At 40.2% G+C, this 26,844-nt stretch overlaps 1 protein-coding gene across 2 annotated transcripts in view; it reads right to left on the reverse strand.

Moving 5' to 3' along the window:
- The window catches only part of NOL10 (nucleolar protein 10), a 70,201-nt gene that overhangs the window by 32,718 nt on the left and 10,639 nt on the right, over positions 1-26,844 (reverse strand). For both annotated transcript variants that reach the window (XM_039532035.1, XM_039532037.1), the window contains exons 6-13: positions 24,466-24,602; positions 23,483-23,548; positions 22,824-22,884; positions 22,157-22,242; positions 21,705-21,783; positions 20,123-20,272; positions 16,301-16,367; positions 11,529-11,581 (exon numbers count right to left, since the gene is read on the reverse strand). In XM_039532035.1, coding sequence (XP_039387969.1) covers positions 11,529-11,581; positions 16,301-16,367; positions 20,123-20,272; positions 21,705-21,783; positions 22,157-22,242; positions 22,824-22,884; positions 23,483-23,548; positions 24,466-24,602 — 699 coding nt within the window. The remainder of the gene's footprint in view (positions 1-11,528; positions 11,582-16,300; positions 16,368-20,122; positions 20,273-21,704; positions 21,784-22,156; positions 22,243-22,823; positions 22,885-23,482; positions 23,549-24,465; positions 24,603-26,844) is intronic.

The following is a 26,844-nucleotide window of genomic DNA, read 5'->3' on the forward strand; positions in this document are numbered from 1 at the left end:
TCATAAGCTTTACAGCCTCTAGGGTATTTGTATCCTGTGTGTTTTCCGATTGCCGTGCTGAACAGAATATTCATGTTAAGGACTAATAATTGGCGTGTGTTTTCCTCTTTTCATGGGCAATCTAGTTAACTAAGAAAACAATTTCCGTCTGTTTGATATTATTTAGACACAAATACACTATAATATTCTGTGGGAACACAAATCCCACAATGCCCTCTCCTTCTTACTCTAAGGGCTGTTGTTGGTGCAGGACACAGTGGAGCTTTATACTTGCAGAGGGTTCCCCTACAGTGGGAAGTTTCCACTGGCTACCTCCACTTGAATTAAGGCAAAGAAGCCTTTGCAGACTGGAGAATTTGACCCAGTAACTTTGAACATTGGCAGAGCACTTTTTCCTTGTTTTCCAAGTGTACCGAAGAAACCCTTGGGTGCACAGGATACTATGCTCATACAGTATGTTAGAGGCACAAGGATAGCACCTCCCGGCCCAAATGTGTGTCTCATTTATCTTGACCACCAGCTGCATGGTAATGTCTATACCAAGACACAGTTTGCATTTTTAATGCTGGCAAACACACAGATGGTTTTAGAATATTATCCATAAAACTTGTGTGTTATTGTTTCCTGGTCAGCACTACGCTTCCATAGCCTCTGTGACTATTTTATCCCATTGTTCTTCATAATGAAGTGCAGCAACCCAGCTCATACGTAATTTTCTGAAAGACCTTTCTCCACTAACAGCATTTTAAAATCCCAGGGGATAGAACATGGCACGGACTGTGGCAGAACACATTTAATGAAGACCCTCCACTATTTATTTTTTAAAAAGCTTCTTTCAAGATTCCACTCTTTAAAGCTGTTCTAAATTTTAGAATTTGTCATCTCAAAATACAAAAGAATTCCATTACAAGAGTATTTTTAGAGCAACATTAAGACTAAGGGTAGCTCAGAACCCAACTTGAAGCAGGAAAATCTAAAGAATACAGGAAAGGAACACAAGAGACGGAGTTCAATAAGCTTGTATTCGTTTATATTGTATTATAGAGGCCAACTGATAAAAGTTGCTAAGAAGAGTTATTTCTAGAAGTCAGAAATGGAAAGCTCCATCAGGTCATCTTGTCCTTAGCCCTGTTCTAAGTCATTTAGAGCAACAGGGGGTTTGACACCTTTCTTAGGCGACTACTCTAAAGTATATTAGACTTTCCACTGGAATTAAATGTATCAAAAACATTTAGTCTACGTATTGTTGTGGAGTCTGAAGTGTCGGCCATGTTCAAGAGAATCCTGCGGGGTGCGGGGAGGAGTAATGGGAGGTGTGTGTGAGAAAGATGACAAAGGATCAGGAATACCAGGTCTAGTGGTATGTCTTCTAGCTTGTGTAACTGAAAGATTAGTTGGGAATCTGGTGATGAGCAAGTGTGTGCTAAGCCACTGGCATGGCAATCTAATTTCTTCCCTCACAATGTCCTATTTTATAAGCCTTGAAGGAAGACTGGCATATCAGTTCTCACAACTCCAGCCTGATAATACACAGGGAAGGAGGGGTAACTGTCGGGGTCTCCAATTATCTGTTCAGATAACGTAGAGATGTCCAGCATAAACTGATAAAATGTAAAAGTTTATTCCTGCAACTGTACATAGCTGAGTTTCAGTTAGGGACCAGTTAGTGATTTGCAATAAGTTCTTTTAATAGCTTTTCTGAATATAAAAACAGTTTTCAATATAAAAATAAAATATGTAATTCCTAATGTTGGCTTTCATCCATCTGCTGATTGTATTTAGCGCACAGCTTTTGGCGTTAGAAACGGGAACACATCTTTATAGCCTCATAATCCTGTGACTGTTGGTTTATAATTATGAGGAGTCATAATCGAGGAAGGATTTAGCTTAATAGTAAGACACACTATAATATAGTATAATCTGTATAAATTACTCACAGGAAAGAGTAATCTACCCGATACCTATATGAGTTGAAACTACGTAGAGGGTGGGTAGCAGCACAAACATTTAAAGTTACCCTCCAGAGAAAAATCATAAATGCTTGTTTTATTAGAAGGAGTCTACCATGACAAATATCCAGTTACTCTTTTTTATGTACTGCTAGACAACACCAGTTTCTAAACTCTCCCTCCATCATTATTACATCCTTCAAATACTTGCAGATGGTTTCCTTCACCCTTTCATTGGCCAGAGCTAAGTAAATTACTGCACTGTCTCTATATTTGCATAAACATGACAAAGAAAAACACACACAGAGTACAAGGTCAGATATACTGAACTACCAAGTGCAACTTTTAAAGAGATGCTTGAGGTTCAAATCTTCTGCCTCCCTAGAGAAGGAAAAGAGAAAAAAACCCAAGAACTATTTTTATTTTTAAAATGAGAACCTAAGAATAGAGGTCCCTATACTACTGATTCCTTTGCAAACCAACTCTCTGCACTTCTGTGTAAAAGATATTCAGCTAAGTCAGACCCACAGAATCAATTGGCAGGGTACAGCCACTATCTGTAGGTCAACGACCCCCCATCTACCCAAACTTTACAACAAATTCTGTCCAAGGAATTCTCTTCTCTGCAATAGCCCAGTTACAGTGCTCCACATACAAGCTGTAGCACATGGGGGTGAAGTGGGGTGGGTGTCCTAGACAAGACTGGTTGTGGGGCCACAGCATGTAGCACTGCCAGGATTCTGGGGAGTACTGCTGCCTCTAGGCAGCAAGGGACAGGCTGCCCTCCTGGACTACTGAAGTTATTCCGGGGGCCATACCCCTCTCAGTTTTATGCTTCACCCCTCTAGAAGCACACTACAAAATCTCTCAGAAAATCAGCATCTGCATGAATGGTGGTGAAGGAAACGTACCACGTAAGTGGCAAAGAATTTACTTCTGTCTCAAGCCCCCTCCCAGCTACCAAGCGTAAGGTGGAGTCTGCAGGTCAATTAAAAAATTCTCATGCACATTATTTAACCTTCAAAAAGCAGGAGTGCTCTGCAATGAAAATTTGTGCACAACTTGGAATATCAAATCTGCTGGAGAAATGATAGAGAACACTGCAATTAAGGACTCAAAATTACTGGTCCCTTCTAACTCACAGGATGACTGAAGATACTTGCTTTTTCCTTACCACAGTTACAGTAAAATTTGCTAATTGTCTAGAATTTAGTCTGAAGGACTTTTGATATTATAATAATATTCAATAATTGTTATGAATGTAAAAATTGGAGCACAAAAAATAGTGGCCAAGTGTAATGTATTTTGTAAGGAATGTTGTCCTGTTTAACTAAGCAACCTGAGCTGTTTGGTGTAGTCTGCATTTAGAGTCAGTGTAGTAGTGTCAATTTAAAATGGACAATTAATTATTGGATTATCGTGTATTAGATATAATGGGAATACAAAGGCTTCATATACTTTCATAATGCATCCACGTGATTTTAGCTGAACAACTCCAAAAAGATTCCACAGGATGACCAGGAAATTGCTTTCTGAATCTCACACATTGATGCTTTTGGTATTATGCTTACAAGAGTGTGATTCTTCTGAACCAATTAATGGTGATGGAAAATAGAGGATTTCCTTTGTTGGGAATATGCCCAATGTGCTACTTTTCAGCCTGAAACCTTCAGGTTAAAGATAGGAAGCTCACACTTCCGTCTGCATAGACAAACAATTTTTTTTTGTGTTAAACTTGTTACCATACCATAAGACAGGCCACATATTGTTCAACTAAAACTCATTTCATAGTGTATTTGCTCAAACTCATGTTTAAGATATCAGGATGATATGGACAGAACTTATTTTCAAGTTTACACAACAACCAAATACTTTAAAGAGGATGATGTATCAAGACTTAAAACAACTTAATCTTTGGTTTTTAATAAGAAATGATTTTCTTAATAGTAAAACAATTTGTGCTTCTAATGCCACCACCCTTTAGCCCAAGGCTCCCAAAACATCTTTGTCAGCACTAAACTGATGAGGCAGGAATTTTCCATAACATTTTTATGAATGGTATGCACCACAGTGACTTACGTGACTATCCAGTGGGTGCACAACAGTTAAAATGCACCTGGAGCACAGTGGGAGGCATGAGGTGTTTAGGTCATTCAACTGCCTAGGGTGATATGAATGGGTCCTTAAGGACTGGCTGAAACCAACCCATATCAACAGAAGATCAAAATGCACTGTGACATGAGGTGTTTAGGTCAGGCAACTGCTTGAGGTGATATGAATGGGTCCTTAAGGACGGGCTGAAACCAACCCATATCAACAGAGGATCCCTAAAGACAAGGTAACCTCAATCGCCAGGACACTCACACCTAGCAACCAACAGCCAAGAGGCAGGAGATTTCCCCCATGGCCACTCCACCTGTAGGGAAGCAGAGAAAGGCCTTGAGCCAGAGAACAAAATGGAAAGGCGTCAGGCGGCTGTGGTAAAAGCTGGCCTTTGGAGAGAGACAGCAGTCTGATCAAGACTGACAAAAGGACAGAGAGAAAGCAAACCAAGATGGTTCCTAGCACAGCTCAAGGCCAAAGCTGTCAACCACAACCTTTTAAAGATACTGCTTGGAAAAAATGAATCAAGGGGCAAAATCCCCACAAGATAATCTTGAAGCATTTTCAAGTTTCACGTAGGACAACAGCCCTGAACCAGGAAAGGGCTAAGAAATCAAGTTACTTTCCAAAGCCACCTGAAAGGCAAAGATGTTCTAGGAAGTTTTAGAGACTAACATCTCTTCCTTGCACCAGAAGCTAAACTGCTTCCAGTCAGAGAAGCCAGTCTATTTGGCTGCATGCCAAGACTTTAGGAAAATCAACAACTTCTAAAGCAGACACACCTTTAATTTTGAAAAATTCCACCCTCCTCTTTTAACATTCAAACCAATACACTAGAGTTTCCAGACTTGGTATAAGTATGTAACCCCACATCAGTTGTCTTTGAGTCTGGGAATGAGAGTCAGTCTGCCTTGAGATACTTAAGCAAGGACTGACTACGTCAGTGTATCCAGTTTTGAAGCATCAGTATTAAACAGCTTCAGCCCGTTGCTTTCCTTAGCACTTTGTTCAGCAGAGATAACTTGCAGGAACCTGTTCCATAGCACCAAAGAGGCACAATACTTTGCACCTGCACAGACTACTTCAGCCTTGATCTCAACACATAAATGAACCTGGTTCACAGATCAGACCACCAGGAGCAATATCATCACTAGGGTCCTACCAAATTCAGGGCCGTGAAAAACGTGTCACGGACGATGAAATCAGATCTCCACCATGAAATCTAGCTATTGGAGGGGAGGGAAAAGGAAGGGAAGGGAAGCAAAGGGCAGAGCTGGAATGCATAAACAGGAAAATCTTTAGTAGGGGTAGAGAGGTTATTTTACCTCTGCATTTGGCACTGGTGCAACCACTGCTGGAATATGGTGTCCAGTTCTGGTGCCCACAATTCAAGAAAGATGTTGAAAAATTGGAAAGGATTCAGAGGAGAGCCAGGAGAATGATTAAACAATTAGAAAACATGCTTTATAGTGATTGAGCTCCTTGAGTCTATCTATCTTAACAAAGAGAAGATTAAGGAATGACATGATTATAGTCTGTAAGTACCTACATGTTGAACAAATATTTAGTAATGGACTCTTCAATCTAGCAGAGAATGGTATAACACAATCCAGTGGCCAGAAGTTGAAAACTTCAGACTGGAAACAAGGCATACATTTTTAACAGTGATAGTAACTATAATTAATTGGGACAGTTTACCAAGGGTTGAGGTGGAGTCTCTATCCCTGACAATTTTTAAATCAAGACTAGATGTTTTTCTAGAAGATCTGCTCTAGGAATTATTTTGGGCAAATTCTATGGCCTGTATTATATGGAAGGTTAGACTAGATTATCAGAATGGTCCCTTCTGGCCTTAGAATTTATGAATGACCTGTTCCTCCTTACAGGGACTCCAGGATATTTGTAAGTGGATTTCTGATCTCAATTAAGCATTCAGCACTAACTTATGATGTAGACAGGCATCTGTCAGACTGGCATCTGCACAGCTGCTTCAGTTTCAAAGTACAAAAACATTAAGAACTTTTTTAAAATGTACAACACACTGATTTTTTCAAATTGTCAGTTAAGACAAGCCTTATACAATTGCTCCAAAACTTTACAAAACAACACTTATGAAATGGGAGAAAACTGAGAACATCCCACATATTTCACCCAGAGTCATCAGCCGGGATGGGAATCCAGGACCTTTGGCTCCAGAACTGAAATGACAAATCTCTAGGAGTTGTAACAGTATTATGACTGCTCTGAGCTAGCAGCTGGAGAATGATCTAGTCACACAGTCATTTTATTACACCACACAAGAAGCTGCTGGTGGATGAATGTAATTTTAACAACATCAAGGAGTAAAGACTGTGTTAAACAGAAAACTGGTCAAAACCTCAAATGTGGAGCAATTGTTATCCCTCCATAATATAGAGCCTCCCATTTTCAGTGGTAAAACATCTACCTCACAGAGATGCCCTGAGGATTTACATGTCAGCAATCTTATATCCATAATTTGTAGGTAGAAACACACACAGCCCTGGATTCTAACCCTGGTTGTCACTATATATTATTCATCATATGACCTTTCAGAGACTCAATTTCAACATCTCATTTTTAAATGTCGATAAGAGTTTTTCTATCTCAATGATAATTTAAGACTCTCAAACCCTTTCTATCAGGGGTTCTGAAATCCTTGAACAGATGGCATTATGTAAATAGAGGACAGACTAGAGGATCACAGTGGTCCTTTCGGGCCTTAATACCTATGAATCGATTTATCTGACAGTTGCAATTAGAGCGAAAGTTTCTGGTTCCGATTTCAGATCTCAGTCCATTGGACCTCCCTGCCCCAATGGAGTTTTTCTCCTCATTTCCCTGGCAGCAGTCTCTAGGTACACTACTGGCTCAGTGCACACTTTTAACATCAATAGCCTTCAAATATCCCAAAGCACACATATCTTTAATTTCAAGCTTCCTGAGGCACATATCAAACTATGTATCAGGAAGCCAGCTGATGGGATGCAGGTTCTAAATGTTTGCATAAGCTGTAGGTAACTATTAAGCTGCTGCTAAACTGCCCAATACAGTTCAGAGGCACTTGCCTTCATTAAGGCCAACAGAATAAAGCAAGAATGGAATTTCTAGGCCAGGCCCTTTGACGTATAAGCCAAATAAAATTAAAACATCTCATCAAGGGCCAAATTCCACTTGGCCTTTATGCAGTGCAGGCAGGGAGTAAGGAACCATTAAAAGGTCTACACAAGGCCTTGACAGAACTGCAGTCTCTGGGCCCGGGGGCATATAGGCATTGCTCTCTTACAACTATTCTGGGGGTAGATGCTGCACCCCAAAAGGGATAGCGATGGGGTATAGAGCCATGACTATCCTGGCTACATATAAGAGTGTAGCCGCATCTGTGTTCTTGTGTACCAGGGAGCTCCTGAAGGCATCCTGCCTGTGTGTTCCCTTTGGGACATGACTAAATGTTATCTAGGGTTGCCAGGTGTCTGATTTTTGACTGTAAAGCCTGGTAAAAAAGGGTCCCTAGCAGCTCCGGTCAGCACTGCTGACTGGACCACTAAAAGACCGGTCAGCGGTACAGCAGGGCTAAGGCAGGCTTCCTGCCTGCCCTGGCTCTGTGCATCTCCCAGAAGCAGTGACATGTCCGGCTCCTTGGTGCAGGGATAGCAAGGGGGCTCCGTGCACTGCCCCCACCCCGAGCACTGGCTCTGCAGCTCCCATTGGCCAGGAACCAATGAGAACTGCAGCGGTGGTGCCTTCAGGCGCAGGCAGCATGCAGATCCCCCTGATGCCTCCAACTAGCAGCCAGACACGTCGGCCATTTCTGGGAGCCACTTGAGTTAAGCGCCTCCCGAAGCCCGTACCCTCTCGTGCACCCCAACCCCCTGCCCCAGCCCTGAGCTCCCTCCTGGAGCCTGCACCCCAAGCCTCAGCCCCCTCCTACACCCCAACCCCCTCATCCCTGGCCTCACCCCGGAGCCCACACCCCCAGCTGGAATCCTTCACTCCCTCCCACATCCCAACCCAGCGAAAGTGAATGAGGGTGGGGGAGAGCGAGAGATGGAAGGAGAGGGGATGGAGTGGGCAGGGCCTCAGAGAAGGGGCAAGGTCTCAGGGCGTGGCTGGGTGTGGGCAAGAGTGTTCAGTTTTGTATGAGTGGAAAGTTGGCCCTAATGTTATCCCCTTTCCCCACAAAACAGGTATGTGCCTATATGGTACAAGTTAGTCCTAATTTTTAAGCAGTGCGGTGCAACAAACTCTTCTATCTCAGGTACTTTGCCCAATTAGTAATAAACTTTGCACTAAAGGTTGAGGCATACTCTGCAACCCCTAAATCTTCAAATCAGCATCACAGTCAGAAATCTAGTTTTGGCCTTCAGAATGGAGATGCCAGTGTCTCCATAACGTTGTTTGTCTATTCTGTCTGTTCCCGGAACATCAAACTTGCTTTTAACAGTTGCAGGCATAGCACCAAAGCATTACACAGATGAACCTCTCAGACAGAGTCCCTTCAAATGCTCCCTGACCATCACCAAAACAGTTGCCTGTAGCTGTTCCACTATGCAGGCTTCAAAAAGCTTAAATTGTTACTAGTATAATAGGGCTTTAAGAGACACCTGAAGACGACAGCAGCTAAAGTTAAGACAGGCAACAACCTTCTGAGCAAACTGGTAGGTTAGTCATGGGGTGCTCATGCTCCAACTTTGCAGATGTCAGCTCTTGCTATCTCTTATTTGGCGGCGGAGTACTGCGCACCAGTTTGGAGTTGATCGTCACACATCAAACTCATGGATATGCAATTACATGCCGCCATGTGCCTCATCTCCGGCACCCTGCGTCCGACTCCACTTCTATGGCTTCCAGTTCTGAGCAATATCGTTCCTCCTCATATCAGACGAGAGATTGCCACGGGCAAATTACTGGAGAGAGCACACACCAAACCAAGCCTCTCACTGCACAATAACCTTTTAAAATCACCAGCTGCATGTTAGCTGTCACGTTGCCCATTATGGCCTCATCCACCACGCCAGGAAACACTCTGGCGATAGAAATGGGTATCTGTTATAATCCCCAGCCAGTCCCTCATTGCCGACCCCACAATCTGCCTGCCTGGTTCTGACCTGCCCCGTTGCCAACGGTCCCTGTTGAACAGGTTCCGGACTGGGCAAAGTCTCTGTGCAGCTAATCAGTATTGCTGGGGCCTCCATGACAGCCCTTTGTGCAGCTGCGGCGCAACACAGACGATGACGGACATTGTCGATGAATGCCTGCTGACTAGGTTCAGCAGTGGCCTAGGAGGACTGTATCACACCACTGAAGATGCCATCACTTGGCTAGATGACTAGGCATGCGCTAAATAATTAAGAGACAGGATCAGTTGAACGGATTCTATTTTAGTGTGGCACATTAAACTATCCCCAAAGGTTCTGAAGGAACATTGCCTTGTACATTAGTAAGTCCTTTCTGCTGACATTTATTTGGTTGTGAAACTAAAGGATAATAAATCAGCTCTTGTTTGCGTCTCAAAAAGACAGGACATCTGAAGCACTATTCATGCCTAACTTGCAGCAAATAAATAAATTAAGCCCTTATTTATTCGTAAAATTGAATCCTGGCTCAAACCAATCCCAGAAAAGTCAGAAAACTTGCCTGGGGAAAATTGGACTAGTTAGAACAGCAAGTTGCTGGGTCTTGGAGGTGAAGATCTGCTCAGAGTAGCCACAGGGTAAAGCAATTTTTGTCTCTCTGCAAGGAAACCATCACATCACTCAGGACGCCAGAAAGTATGAAAAAAATGCAGAAAATGGGGGAAAGGAGAAAATTTTGAGCCTAGGCTAATGCTGACTGTAACTGGAATAATATGTGCTCTACACAAGTACATATGCTACATCATTAGGGAACATCTGGCTACGCGTGATTTACATATCTCAGATATACTCTAAAATATAATGCAAAATGTTATATTCTGAAACACTGTGTAAATTCAACAGTCCTAGGAGGATTTTAAAAACGGCAGACTTTTGAGATGGACAAAATGGATTCTCTTTTTAGTTGTTTTAAAATTTATACAAAAGTGTACTCATTGGAAAGGAAATTAGCCAAAATAAGTCTTAATATAGCATTTTTTAACACAGCATGCCTGTCCAGGAAAAAGAAGGCATACATGCAATGTGTTCATTATGAAACAACATTGGGTTTGTCACTGCAAAACCCAGCACCGTCACAATAGAACATAAGTAAGTTACTACATCTGTAAAGCATATGCAACATTCATAACATGTACAAAAAAGATTCTGCAACATATTCAGGATGTTTTCAAGCTGTTTTAGAGACAAGCAGTACAGTCACTAAATTAGTCAATTGAACTGGAAACACTGACAGGACACTAGATTGAAACATTTTTAACACAACTTCAATCTTCCTAAAGATAGAACTTTGCAATAACTCATATGCTACCACAGAAAGCTTTCAAACTACATGCTGGACTCAGAAGGAACAAATTATTGAATGAACAATTATAATTAAGGAGCCAATCTGTCCAGCAAGTCAGATTTGTGGAAGGGCAGCATTGCCAGATTGTTGAAAAGGCTTAGTGGTCCTATCTGTGCTCAGCTATACCAACATTTTTGGTTAAAATGCATGATCTAGAGCCAACATGAATATAATGATTGGTGAAAGGCCTATCTATTTTCAGAGGTGGCCTCCCTTTTTGCCTGTAAAATTGCTCACATGTATATTTGCACCTGAACCCTGCAGAGATAGAGACATGTGCACACACTTTAAAAAGTCCAAACCTGAGACTAAAATGCAGGCGTAACTGTATGTGAGCAACTGGAGATTGGGTATAAGCCTGGCTAAAATATACCTCAAGATTGAGGATATATTTAAATTTCTGAACTCAAAAGCTCCAATTCAAATAGGACATTCGGTAACCAGGTGCTAAGAACTGCCACCAACATAGAAATGGCTGAGAAAGCAGCGGCCAGGGATATAGTGCCTATAGCTGTACTATGATGCTAGGGTAATTATTTCAGAAGACAGTTTATATCTTGACGGTAAGCTCCACATTTTATATTTAATGATCTATCTTAACAAGTTGATAGAAAATCTGCAGATTTTCTCTCTTGGGCTCAGACTGGATTTCCCACTGCCACTAGTCAATTTAGGAATTGTTAAGAGTGTGGCAAGCTTCAGGGTTGATTTTCAATAAAATAATGATGTAATATAAATACACCACACTTTGTTTCCAATACCTAGTTTAGCATGAGATTAAACAATAGATTTTACTTATAAATTATTACACATGCCTAGAAGCCTTATTTATAGATTTCCAGAATGAATTCAGTCTGCACACAAAATTTACTACAGAACAATCTGACAAGAAAATGTGCTACATTAAAGTGCTGACAGTTTTAAAAACAATATTTCATAAATATTTCTAGCAGGGCCAAACTTATTTGCATTACTTACTGGAATGTAGTAGATGTTCATTTTAGGGTCTTCATTGGCTGTCAGCAGCATTCCTAAAGAGCGACACAATTACATGGTGTAAACAATGGCCATAAGAGACTAGCTTATCTATTTTATTATTTTATTTAGAAATGTTTGAAGAAAATTGGTCCTATTCAGTACAAAGCAGATTTGTACATCAATTCCATTGCCTTTACGGGGCTTTAGGAAAAACGAATTTAACTGCAAATTTTATTAAAATAAAACAAGACTAAAAAGGAAGTTATTAGAATAGCAATCTGAGTAAACATGAAAGATCTTTGAGAAAAAAATAGTGATACTACAGCATATCTAAACAGAACTGATTAGGACTTGAATAGCGCCTGCCAACTGCGCCCCAAGTAAGTTGATTATCCCTGCCTCATTGCCCTATTTAAAAAAAATCCCACTATTGCCAATACTGGTTCATCTCCACCAATGTGAGCACTGTTATAAGCCCTATTGTATGTGGGCTGCCAGGTGCTGCTACTGTCCTCTCACTCTGCATAGAAGGCGTCTAATTAATACTGTGCTTAACATGGTGGCCAACCCCAGTGAAGATGAAACCATGTTAATTCTGGGGTGAAATTTTTGAAAAATTTCCCTCACATTGATAAGGTCCTCATCTGTAGCAATTTTTAATTTCCTGTTACTTGGGGATTTATAGACCGTCTCAGTGACGCAACTGCAATTTACAGTACTGGTGATGATCCAGGATACATCATTCTGGGAATCAGAGGTATGGTCTAAGTACAGAAGTGGGCGCCAGGATCTTGTGACTCAGATGGAAACTGCATTTATGTTGTTGTTGAACAAGCCAGTTTACTGCTGTACCTCAATTTGTGCTACTTTAAAATGGAAAATACTTACCCGTACAGAGGTATTGTGCAGACTGAAATGCTTTGAAGATGAGAAGTGAGGCACAACTGTCAAGTATTATTAAATCTAAGCAAACTCAGAACTGGCAACAGGCTTTGTGCAAGTTTGATGTGACAAATGATATGCTATACTTTCCCCCACAAAACTAGTCAGTAAGGGCATTCAGCAGATATTTCTGCATTTATGTCATTTTACTTTCCTAAAAATGACCTTTAAATAATACAAATAAGGAAAAGCATGAAGGGGGGAGTGTGGGGAAAAAAAATCAATTTAGATAAGTTTCTGACCTAATAATGTTCTAAAAGATTCCACTGAGACTATGAATAACGGGATCAATCATCATGTAGCCAGAGGGGAGAAATACAATTTATATCCAAATAGAGGCACACAATTAATATGATAATCCCTTCCAGCCAATCCCTTTATTAAAAATACACAATGCAGTTGGACTCTAGAAGACCGAAAAAGGGCTGGATATTTCTGGCACACCAAGAGAGTCACAGTAGCAAGGTTAAAAACCAAGCCCAGGAAAGTTTACGGGCAACCTAAACAAAATCAGAAAGATTTATGGTATATTTCATGGATTAACAGTGCCTTGGAGCATTAGCATTTCACTGCCACTAGAAATGGAAAAACAGTTCATTCAATGAACAGGGAAAACCCCAAAGACAGAACGGTAGAAGCAGTTTACCAATTATGCCTAATGCTTCAAAGAAGACAGTAAAGGTAAGCATCTCTGGGAACCTTCCACCAAAAATTAGAGGAGGAAACAGTTTCAGGGACAGTACCTGGGTGTATACTACAGGGGAAATTTGAGAAATAGAAAAGGAGAGTCTTGATCAAAGAAGTCTCCTATTCATGTTTCTGCTGTCTCAGCTTGTTAGCCTTGACCATCCTTCATGAGAAGAGAGACACACCTATCAAACCACAGACCAGACTAATCTTATATGCAAGAGATTTCACAGACTGGAATAAGAAATAACTCTCTTTTCAATGGGAAGTATTAAGTTTGAAAAAAGCAAGTTCTTTAGAAAAATTTACAATGAACAGAAGCAGATGGGGCAGAGAGACTTCTACTCAATGGAAATATGATTATGTCTCAATCAATATTATACACCCAAAACCTTAGTTAACACAACTTCGATAACGCAGAGTTAAGGGTGGCCAGTGGTGCCTCATGCCCTCCAAAAACGTGGAGAATGGCTGAATTTAAACCTCTGAAAACCAGGAAGTACAGATAACCTATATGCCAACACAACCTTAACTCTGCACCCCCACCCCTGAGATGACTGGGAATTATCTGCATGCATTCCAGCTGCCTTCACTGAGGTATGTGTAGTTGTATCAAGTGGTGGAGGGATAAGGTGAGCAGCTTGGCAACACTGTGGTTGTGATACAAGGAGATATACAGAAGGAGTGATCTGAGCCTCTCTCCAAGGCACCCCGTGAATGTCAATGGAAGTACAGTGTTTGATGGAATCCTGTGCATAAGGGCGAAGGGGTTGTACAATTTAGCAAGTTTCTTGTTGGGTCTGTGGAGAAAACTGTGTTTGAGTGCAGGGCAGGTATAGGTAGCTCCTGGCTAGTACCCCTCAACCGAATACAAGTTTTGCCTTAGCAAACATAAGGTATTAAACTCTGTGCTACAGTAATCACGTGCCATGTTCCCTGAGTGTTCTGCACTAACTGCAAAGGCAGATTGCTAGGAGGCAAGTTATGGGCACGCTGGAGCATCACTCCAAGGGCAGAGTTAAGACTGTAAAGGATTGCACCTTAACTCTGCTTCCTTGTTTTCAGAAGTTTGCATTACTGTAACTCTATTTCCTGGTTTTCAAAAGTTTAGCCACTCTCCACGTTCCAGAAAGGTACAAGGCACCACTAGGCAATCTTAATTCTGAGATAATGGATGTTGGGGATATTTAATTTCCTTGTTTTTATTAAAAAAAAAAAAATTCTGAGCATCTCCATGTACCACAGTCCAGCTCTCCCTTTCCACTGCCTCTGGCTCCCTAGCAATAATTACCCTGGCCACAGAATGCACTCGCCACATGTTAATCCCTTCTCTCCCTGCTATCTTCTCATCGTCTGTCTCTGCTGTCTAAGACAGCCTGGTTCTCCCTCCCCAAGAGTCCTCCCCACAGAGAGGCAGGTGTCAGGGTGGGAGCTGCAGACTGAGGAACTAGGGAGAGACTGCAGGACCAGTATAGGTACTAGCATGGAGTCAGTGGGGACATTTTCTGAGGGGATGGCCAGACACCTCTTGCCGCTCCCCACCCTGGACTCAGCACTGTATACTTGGTGCATTTTCCATGCATGCTTGTTCTCAGCTCACTACGCAAAGGAGCAGGATCCTCCCGCCCCCCACATCCTGGCACACACGAGGGCAGACAGAGGAATTCAGATCCTCCAGGGGAACCATGGTCCTCACAGATACCAGGTCACATGGGGGGATATGGAGAGGAGCAGACTCTCCCCGCCCAGATTCCAGCACACACATGGGGGGGGGGGGGGGGGGCCGCCGCAGATTTCCCCAGATGGCACATACAGGGGAACAGGGAGAGGGACTCAGAACACAGAAGGGGAGAGTGAAGCTGACAAGCCCCCAACCTCTAATCCCCCACCCACTTCCTGCCACTCATCCCGCCTACCGTCCCTAATTCCCACTCCCTTCTCTTGGCCTGACATCCACAATCTCTTGTCCCTACCATCCTTCCATTTATCCCCCCTCATCACAGCCCCAGACCCCTCTCCTCCTATTCGCCCCATACCTCCAGCAATACTCCAACACCCTCCTACATTACTCCTCACTGCTCTGACCCCTTGTATTCCCCAGCTCTGCACCAACAAAGTTATAAGAATCTAACAATGTTATTAGCACCCTGTATGCAAAAAATATTATAAGAACCAGATTTTGTAAAATGCTCTTTTTTTCCAGAGGGGCTGTATCTCAGGAACCCCTTACTCTTCTGAGCCCAAACAAGGAGAACTACCACCACCCAGACCTCTATGAAGCATAGCAAATTTCAAGACAATCCAAGAAGGCATGCAGATTATAAAGTGCACCTGAATCTTAACTATAGCAGAGCTGGCTTGCTGTATAACAGGCAAGACCAAATTGAATTGTAAGACAGTAGTGTCATAGCCATGACGTAACATGCCAATGACATGGTAGATTTTACTGCGAAAACAGTCAGCCCTCTTACCCTCTCCCAAAACAAAAGTGAATCAAAGGATATGCCTACCGCCAAAGAACCAATCTGACCACAATTTTCAAAAATTTGTTTTTCAACAACAACAAAAAGTCAAAACTAATAAAAAAACCTTTCATTTCAGATTCAAACATTTAATTTTTTGAGATTCCCCCACCCATCTAACTTCCCAACCACACTGAAAAAACATCTGTGGGAAGGGAGAATTGACAGAATGGGAAAATAAATTATTCTTTCAAAACAATCAAAATTGTCGGTTTTGAAATGAGAATTTATGACAAAAAACAAACGTTTTAAATGTTGTTGACAAGGTTTTTTTTGTCAACATACTAATTAAAAAACTTTGTCCAGTTTTAGAAAGAAAACTTTTTTTACTCAAATGAAGTTCTGACCTGGACGCAGAGCTAAAATCGCTACTCTTATGAAAAATGGCATTGGCTTTTCAACGGCCAAAAGTAGCTCTGATCCTCTGAATGACAGTACAGTGGCCTACAACCATAGTGTCACATTGAGTCAGTAATGAATCAGAGAAAAGAAGGATACAAATATGACCACATGAAGCTCCATAAAAAGTCTACCAACCAAAGTCAGCCAAGCCTGACACAGCCTCTGGCAGTAGATGCTTTACCTGTTGAATGTAATAGATATTTAGGGTATTTTACATACCTGAATTAGGATAAAGGCAGACATCATTGATATCGTGTTCTGGCTCCATGGAAGTAAATATTTTCCCCTGAAATAGTGGAAGAAAACATTAGAGATTTCAAATGATGCAATTACAAAGTTCAATAAAACAAACCAATTAAAAAGTAGCCCTTATGAAAATTAAAAATATAGTGGAAGAGTACAGCAAGCAAGGCATGATACAAATAAGGCTTTGCACTATGATGGCAAAGGCAGCTCAAGGAATTCTACATGTAGCCCCTGGCTGACCAGATCTTCGGTTAATAGTGATTTAATAATGATATTTAAAGTACGCAGTTTAAGGATTTTGTCTCACTTCACGAATTTGACTCGATAGATCAAGGGGGTGAGGGGGGAGGGGAAGACAGCTCTCAGTTTACAGCCAAACCACTATAGTGAAGTAAGAGAAGAGGAAATTATTTAAAAATATATATATATATCCAAAGTAACAGAACAGGAGAAACAAAGATAAACAGGAATCAATGCTGCACAACATTAAGAAAAGGGTAAGATCTGTTGTTGAACAACCTTGTCATTTTCAGTTCATGTTGCTACACATAATCCCACTGATGGGCAAGATAGGCACTAAAAGAAGTTTGTGACCCACAATTTTTTTTTTAAATAATAAAGTTTTGCCTTTAAATATTTTTAAATGGATCCTTTTACTGACAGCATACAAGGAACGGGGTCTGCTTATTCTAACAAATTGACTGAGAAGGGTATCAAACCTGCTTCTTAATTAATTACACTCAGGTGAAAACTGGGTATATAGTATATTCTGGGTATAATCCTATATCATAAATAGCCATTTAATACCACTTGGCATTTATACAATGCCGTTCAATTGTGGCTCTCAAGTCCTCAGCCACGAAGTGAGATACATGAGTGATATATGCTGATCACTTCATTCATAACTGAAAGGCAGCCCGTTCTTGAGTGGAATGTGACTTGTTTAACAATGCACAGCACCACTACACATCAATTTAGATGAAGTGAAGAAAACCATATGTAGAATCTACAGGGGGAATTTAGCTAAGAAGAATGTGATTACCAACTAGAATGGTGCCTGGACAATGAAATTACTGTGTGTGGCAGGGCACTGAATGAGGGAAGCAGTGGATGTCTGTGTCTTATTTCATTATAGAAACATCAGCAAAAAACTACATTGAAACATAGCACTTGAAATTCTAATATATAAAAATATTTCAAGCATTAGGTTACCACCAAAGATGCAGATGTCTAAAGGCAAAGGATTTGCTTGAAAATGTAGGAATTCGGTCCCTTCTCTGCAAGCAACTATCTCCGAATGCACAGAGTGCAGGGTCACTCACTCATCGAAAACTTTCCCAGCATAATTTTCTGATAACTGGCCCTTTGAGTTGGACAGGGAAAAGCAGCTGCAGCCCTGAAGTAGCCATCTGGCACCCACTTGGTTCATACCCTTCCTTGCTAACTGGTAGTTATTCCTGTTATTCTTTCCCTTTCTGTTATCACTGAAGAAATGGCACATCTACTCTTACTCATCTGTAAAGTGCCAAGTGAGCTTTAATGATCACGATGGTCAGAACCTGTTTTGCACTGTATCCAGAATTATTGCGCATATTTAGAGGGGCTCAGAAGCAAGACTACTTTAAGAGTGGGAAAACAAAGACAGCACAGTTAGGTACTTTTATAAGCAAACATGTAAAACAGCCATTGAGAAAGAAGCCTCTAAGAACTGGGCCATAGCACTAAAAGCATGAGCATACATGTCCTCAGTGTTCTAAAATGAGGGACAAAGGCAGAGCAAACTTGGATCCCATTTCTTGTCTCTTCTGCCTTCCCTGCAGCAGTCGCACCTACCTTCCAGGCGCTTCCTCTACCTCCCAGGCGAATGCTGTTACCCCACCCACCTCTGGTCTCTTCCCTGATGATTAATAGAAGAGCATTCTCCCACCCCCATCTCAGCAGATAAAAGTCTCACACTCCCCACCCGAAGGCACGTCTCAGCATGGGGCTACTCTGGTATCAAAGCCAGAGACTCTCCACCCCAATCTGCCTCTGCGCAGTTGGCACTCAACCAGAGATATTCAGGAACCAACAGCTGGTGGAGGTGGGGCCGGTTGGCACACACTCTAGGAAAGAGTCCAAACCCAGCGCTGCCTCCTGCGGTAAGAAACTCTCCCTCTTCCCACTTCAGGAGCCACCTACTAACCTTTATGGTGCTTAACTGTCATTGGGAGAAATGTATGCAATTAAAAAAATGGAGAGAGGCTAGCACTGGTGTTTAAACACTAGTCAAGGATTTATCAAGTCTTGTAACTAACTATACAGCTACTGAAAAGGGGCTTGTTACCAACCAACCCATGTGTGATCAGAGAAAACTGTAAGAAAGCTGATGAACCTAAAAGGCCTCTGGGTGTTTGTGAAGGCAAGTAGATTTCCTATGGTGGAGAAATAATAGTGCAACCCTAGATGACTGTCTGAAATAGGCTATAAAGCATTTGGAAGCTACTGAACGGGCCACAACTTCTCTTGAAAAGGTCCATCATCAAGTCAGAAGAGAAGAAGAGTGCAAGGGCAGAACAGCTAGTGAGTCTTTGAGGAGTGTAATGCAAGCACTGGTAAGAGAAAAACAGCAAATAATGAAAGACCCTGAAATGAAACTAAGGACAGGTCCATACTCACCGCGCGGGTCGACGCGGTGAGTTCGACTTCTCGGAGTTCGAACTATCGCGTCTCATCTAGACGCGATAGTTCGAACTCCGGAAGCGCTGCGGTCAACTCCGTGAACGGCGGTGGTGGAGTCGACCTTGGAGCCGCGGAGTTCGACCCCGCCACGTCTGGACGGGTAAGTCAGTCGAACTATTCGCGTAGCTGAACTTGCGTACCCTAGTTCGACCCCCGCCATTAGTGTAGACCAGGCCTGAGTTACAACAGCGCTATTATGGATCTGCCAATTCGCGCATAGTAAATTCCATACAAAACATTAGTATGAATGCACAGATTAAGACAAAGATTGTAAAACACCCAACAAACATGACATCTCCTGTATCATATGGATATTCATGCTAAAAGCTCAACTTTATGTCTGCCTTTTAAGCTTATAAGGTTAAAAATATCTACTGTAAATTAAGTATCAGAGGGGTAGCTGTGTTAGTCTGGATCTGTAAAAAGCAACAAAGAGTCCTGTGGCATCTTATAGACTAAACAGATGTATTGGAGCATAAGCTTTTGTGGGTGATGAAGTGGGTGTTCACCTACGAAAGCTTATGCTCCAATACATCTGTTAGTCTATAAGGTGCCACAGGATTCTGTGTTGCTTTTTACTGTAAATTAGTCAGTTAATGCAATATATAACATATTGCAAATTGCAATTTGAGTGTAGGCTTAACTTCTGATTCTTTGTACTGGTAGAGTTATGTACATACAAGCATCTGACTCCATGAGTTACAGACCGTTGATCACAGGGGTTAGAAATGAATTAAGTGCATTTTGGGAAAAACAGACTTTGTGCCAAAAGGACAGAGGAAGGAAAACATTTTGTATTTTTGTTTTTTTACATCTCACCAATTTTACAAATGTTTTAGACCTTTATTTTTTAAAAAAGGCTTATAAGCAGCTATATAACTGTTGAAAACAGTCTGTGCATCTGTATACTCAACAGCTTACTGAAGATTTTCCCAATGATCTATTTGTAAAGTCAAATAGAATATAACAATACTAAGCAAATTAGGATACACAAAAAACTCGCTATATTGAAATGCAGACATAAGTTTAAATCACATACAAACAAAATTATAAAAAATAATTTAATATACTTACTGTGTCCTTGTTCCACATTTTTATGATTCGTGAATCTGCAGATATTATTAAATCTAATGGATCCTGGAACTGGATTGATTTAATAGGCAGGCCATACAGGTGATCTTTGACTATTAATGGATTACTGGATCTGAGATCATACAACAAAATCTGGAAAAATAAAGACATCAGAAATTCCCTGTACTATCTAATCAAGAGTGTTCAACCTAGACCTGGCCTACACTCTGTGTTGTACCAGTTAAACTACATTTGTGCAACATCACCTTTAGGTTAAACTGGTACAACTTTTGTGTTTAGACAAGTCTGTAAAAATACAACTAAGAAGCAGTTGAAGTTCTGAACTGCTTATGAAACAAGCCCAGTTTACTCTGAAATAATCTCTTATACCAATACCACACAGATGCTTCAGTACTATGATAATTATATATGAATGTAAGCATTTACCATACTTTCTAGTAAATACCAAAAATCAAGTGTTATATGTGCTGTCATCTGTCTAGTGTATTCTAGTGCTATTTTTCCTTTATGGCACAGGATGGTGATAAAGCAAGGTAACTTCAAGTGAAATATGTAACTCAGATTCTTAAAAAGCCCCTTAGGATTTAGCAGTTTTTAATCAACTTACTACCTGGGAACATCATTTTCATGATTTCATTGAAAACATTAGTGTTCACATTCCCTTTATGGGAAGTAACATGGTCCAGTAAGTAAGAGCCCTGGCCTGGGATTCAGGAGAAACTCTAGTCCTGGCTCTCCCAGTGAGCTGTCACTGGGCCTTGGGCAGTGTCTCAATTTCCTAAATGTAAAGTGGGGATACTAATGCTAACTTACCTTTGTAAAGCACCCAGTTCTACACATGAGCAGAACTACGCTAGTACTAAATATTCTTCTGATTCAACAACATTAGACTTTGCACCCCAAGTATTGAGGTGAATGGCTCTCTCAAAACATCCAGAACAGGTACTCAGAAAGCAGACATACACGAACAATACTCAACCTGGGGCTCTACAGTCAAATAGAGTACTGAAGACAGAAGAAATCCTAACACTGCACTACACATGGACAGCCCAAGTAATAGCCATTTAACTGGAGTTGGGCAACCCCTAGCTTCACCCAGGAGCAGTTGGAAGAAAGATGAAAAACCACCTCTTTCACTAGAATAGCCAGGAGGTGGGGTAGGAGGAGAGTGGATATGGTATATTGAATTGAAAAGCAGCAGAACCACAAAAAACAGCAATTTTCTCACACTATTGAGTAAACAGAAAGTTACATTGAGATGTTGTACATGGGGGGGCGAGGGGAGGGGGGGATTTTGCAGCATCACATCAGGACATCACTGCATTGTTATTTTGTAGCTCTTTAATTCCTCTTGATGAAATTACTCTGCACCTTAAGGTTGAGTATTATTACCTCGTATACAAACACAAATGCCAAGTTTGTGTGTGTATATTTTACACCTCCGCTAGTACAAACTGGCTTCAAAACAACTATACTGAATGTCTGAAAAGATCCAGGTCTTTGATACAAGAACTGTATCTCTCAAGATCTATGGCAAGCAAAGTTAATTCAACAGCATGCCTACCTGTCCAGTGGATGTGCCTACAGCCATATTCAAAGCTCCATTAAACTTCAGTGCTGAAATAGATGGTAAGCCATCTATCCTGAAAAGAACAATGTTCATAATTATATTATCCTTTTAGTAAAGACTGTGAATATTTTCTAAAATGCCTAAAGTTAATGGCTAAAAATACTGAATGTTTGTCTATATATTCAGAAATTAGATACAAAAACTAATGGGGATACCAATGACATGCATTTTTTCAGAAATATTATTGTTCATCTTCACAAGCTCTGGGTTGATGTGCTTTTAGCCTTTGTCTGCCAGACCAATGAAATAAGAGACCTAACTTTCGAGATAAAGGACCAACTCTACAGCATTTACACATTACCATTGATGGGACTACTGATGTGTAGTAGGACTGGAGAGCAGGATCAGGACCTAACATTATGCACTAACAGCCAATCATTACTTACTCTGTATCTGCTGTCACACTGCTTAAAGCGCAGTCCAACACACCAACTCGATTTCTAGTTCTAGGGTCCCAGCATTCCACTTTCCCCTAAACACAGTATAAACAATTAATGAAAAAAAATATAATTCAAGATTAAACAGTGCAATTATTTAGCCCTGTCAGAAGCCAGAAATCAAACTATAGAGGATGCTGGATCTATTGACAATCCACTTTAATTGCGAAGGTAAACAGCTCATGGAAGGATTGGATTTCAGTGATGACATGCTAATTGCCACATTTCAGTTTTCTTCTATTTTTAAAAAATACGATCAGATCTGAATGTCTTTAAAATGTTAAATCCTAAAATAGTAACAGGATGTGTGTAGGCTAGTTAAATTATACATATGTCTATATTTTAAAGTTAAACGTGATGATTATTTTCTTTGCTTATTTGTGGAATCATAAGTGTTTCCACATCCAATATAGTGCAAGAAATTCTGTTTGCATTGTGCTCTGAAAACAGCCAGGCTGTCCAACATCTTAATCAATTTACATTTAATGTAATAAATAGGATCAAATTAATTCTTCAGCTATATATTATGGTATACTACTATGATCTGCATATGATCACCAAGAAATGAGAAAGAAATACTGCCACAGTTCTTAGAAAGGTTAATTTAAACATTTACCTCAGCTGTCCCAGTAGCAAATAAGCAGTGCATGGGATTTATGTCACAGACATTATTCTCCCTAGAACAGAAAGAGGGGCAGAGTTTAATGACCCACAAAATTACTTAGACTAAAACAATTGTAATTATCATGCTTGTCCCAACACCACCATCCTACCAACAATCCCACCCTCAACTGCCTGCTTATCTTTTCATAAATATCTTATTGTTTTCTTCCTCATCCCCTCTTGTACTTGGAATCTTCCCTGAAATGATTTACAAGTCTATCGCCTCCTCCAAGTCCCTTCTCAAGACCCACTTATGCCATGAAGACTGCAAGAAATCAACCAACATATGATGGCTAGACTGAAGAGCACTGGGGATGATTAAATGAAGGCACATTAATCAAAAGGAAGTTTCATAGTATCTATTTTAAAGAGCAGATTAGACAAATAAAAAATATACATAGAAATAAGATGAACACATCTAATTGTCAGAGTGAAGATTTTTTTAAAGTACGAAGCTCAGAATTGACCATGCTTCTGTCAAACTATACCTTAATTTACATTACGGTGCATTTGGATTGTGCATGGAATGTGCTGTTGATAATGAGCAAGCTAAATATTTGGCTCCCTCTGCTGGAAAAATTGTAATGAACATGATAAACTGTAGGTACTTACGAAGCCTCTGTATGTAGCGAATTCAGGTACCTTCCTTGTTCCAGATTTAATCTGTATACTTCAGAACTACAAAGAAGCTAACGTTAATTATTCTCTCTCTAAATGCTGAATATTTTAAATGAGTGAAAACCATAAGACAAGTTATATAAATGTCTATCCGGGGTGGTGTAGACAGTATTTGGTCCTGCCATGAGGGCAGGGGACAGACTCGATGACCTCTCGAGGTCCCTTCCAGTCCTAGGATCTATGAATTCTTGTTTAGATCTCATTTTTATAGCAAGTATAAATTTTCAGAACTTAATCTGAATAGAGCAGGGAAACTCCTGTCCCCTGACTAATCTTCCTTCCCCTCTCTAAATGTTCACCAACAAAGTATCGGTACTATACCAAAAACTACATCTTACCAGGTAAGGAATGTATTAATTTTCTAACATGTTATCTTAACAATTCTCAGCATTTTCTGTTTATTTATTTATTTATTTTAGGTTTTTCTAAACCGTTTTATTGTTTTTGTTGCTCTCTTCTGGACTCTCTCCAATTTGTCCACATCCTTTTAAAGTATGATGCACGGAACTGGACACAGTATTTCAGCTGAGGTCTCAACAGTGCTAAGGAGAGCCAATTACCTCCCATATATTACAACTGCATTGCATTGTTGGCCCATATTCAATTTGTGATCCAAGATACCCCCCGATCTTTTTCTGCAGTACTACTGCCTAAAGAGTTATTCCTAAATTAGAATTTGTGTATGATTTTTCCTTCCTGAGAGTTATTGAATTTAATTTTGTAAAGTCTTCTGTTTAATGAACCAACCTATTTTTTCTATCACCAACATTTTCTCGCTTCACTAAAGAATAGCATTTTCCACTGTGCATTTAGATGGAATTGTCAATTTTTACAGCATATTTTTAGCTTCATTTTAGTCTTGAAAAAAACAGTCCTAAGAAAAATGAAAACCGAGACCAGCCCATCCGGATCAATACCTTGCGCCTACAAAATACAGATCACATGATGGGTAGTGATAGGAGAAATCTCTACCAAACTTTGGTATTCTTGTCTTGTAATAATGGCCATGTTGTGAATGAAACTCAATGTATCTGTCACAGTGCAAGAAGACAATCTGAAAACACAAAACAGAAAGGATTTGGGGGTTAGTTTTTTTTCTGATGGTTTCCTCCCCACTTCTCCACCCTTGTCACTCTTTTCTTTAAAGAAAACTCCAGTGATTTTTCAAAATCACAGGTTTTTATCAAAACCAACTGAGCTGGCTATTATTTTTAATTAACATTGTATTTAAATAACAATGGTAACATTTAATAAAATGGATCCTGCCTCGCTATTTTAATTGGGTATGGGGAGTTGGATAAATTAATTTTAAGAGAATCTTTCTAAATGATTTCTGCAGCCTTTGGATCAATGTTTTTAGTGAAATTTCAACATGCGTTTAAAAAGTTGCATAATGATGGTGGCATTTTCTGTTCATTTGTATGCCTATATGAACAGCTCTCCTACCATCACCACTCCCTGAAGGGAAGGGAAGGACAGATGCCTAATCTTTTAATTTCATTAAATAGCTGTTGTTCTTGAGTTATGAGACAGGGAGAACAGAAATTCCAGATCTACATCCTCAAGACCATTATTTTATATACTTTTAGCATGTCCCCTCTCATTCATCTTCTTTCTAACATAAACAATCCAGATCTTTTCAATCGCTCTTCAACAGTTTTCCCACATCCTTAACCATTCTGCAATTTATTTATTTATTTACTTACTTACTTACAATGTGGGTGATTAATATTGCAAATGAGGCCACCCCACTGATTTATATGATGGCATAACAACATTTCCCAAATTATTCTCTATCCAATTCCTCATGCAGCCTAACATCTTGCTTGGCTTTTGACCACAGCTGCACATTAAGAAGAGCTTGTCATTAAGCTTTCTACAATGATGCCCAGGTCAGTTCTCTTCTCTAGTCTAACTAGAATCTCTTCTGTTCTAACTTGACAGTCTAGTAAAACTAAAGGAAATTTCTGAAGCATGGAGCAGTACAGAAAATAAGTTAAAGAGATCAACGTAAAATGAGATAATATTCAGTTTAAGCTTCAATAGCATGTTCTAAGTCCATGGACAGAAGGAAAGGGGGAAAGACATCAAAGGATCACTCTCAGGGGGAGCAGATTATTTTCAAGGACAAATCTGAATATTCATCCTCTTTCACTTCTCCCACAAAAAGAATTTTTAAAGACTTTTCAAAATGTGCCTAAAAAATGAAACACAATCAAATTTCATGCCTTCATAAAGTAAGCTCAGAGTAACCGAAGGACATACAAATGTTGAAGTTTCCCTCAATCTCTAATAATTGTTGTTTTAGATATTTTTGGAAAGTCTCTACAATACTGGAACGAAAAACACTCAGGTTTTCCTTTATTAATAAATAGATCCAACTCAGTGGAACTTTTTTATATTAGTTTTTCCTTAGCATCATGTCAGTTTCTGCCACCACTGAGTTATTCCTAGAAAATAAAACCACTGGATGACAAGACCATCTTCCCCAAGGTATCTGGCTACTGGTATGGGTAATAGACAAAGGGAAAGACAACCTTTTTTGAAAAGGCAAAAACACCATTCCTTTCTAAACCTACACAGTGAGTCATATAATCATCAATTAGTAAATACTTCCAGAGTAACGCCTCTTTGATTAAAAATATCTTGAATGCACTGCTAATTTAAAGTAGGTAGGATTATTTGGACTGGTTTTCAGTTTTTCTCCTTACTGATTATACATTATGTTTTTGGATAATAACGTTAAAAAAAAAAAGACATACAAAAAGGAAAATATGGAGTTAGACAAGTTCTCTAGATAGTTTTTCTGCATCTGAATATATTGCCAATTTCAGCACAAAACACAAAAAGGCAACACTTTTTTTTATAACCAGACAGGAAACTAATTTATAAACAAAAAATGTCTTCTGATAACCTCACAAATTCTTTTTTCAGTCCTTAAGATGGCCAGCATTTTCTCTTAGGCTTTGTCTAGAAAGCTACATTGGTCACAGGTATGGAAAAAAAAAGAAACACAAAAACAAACCATTTCTGACCAACATAGCTATGCCAACATAAACCCCAGTGTACATGCAGCTACGTCAATGGAAGAGTGTTTCCATCAATGTAGCTAACATCGCTCAGGAGGCAGTGTTCCTACACCAATAGAAAACCCCTTTCTGTTAACATACGCTGTGTCTACACTACTGGGCTATGCCAGTATAGTCTCCATAGTGTAGACGTACCTTTAGAGAGAAAGCAGGTGGAAGGCTGCTGTAACTCATAAAATTAGTTCCCACCTTTCCCCATTCAATGCA

Source organism: Mauremys reevesii, linkage group 3, assembly GCF_016161935.1.
Source record: "Mauremys reevesii isolate NIE-2019 linkage group 3, ASM1616193v1, whole genome shotgun sequence".
Classification (NCBI taxonomy): Eukaryota; Metazoa; Chordata; order Testudines; family Geoemydidae; genus Mauremys; species Mauremys reevesii.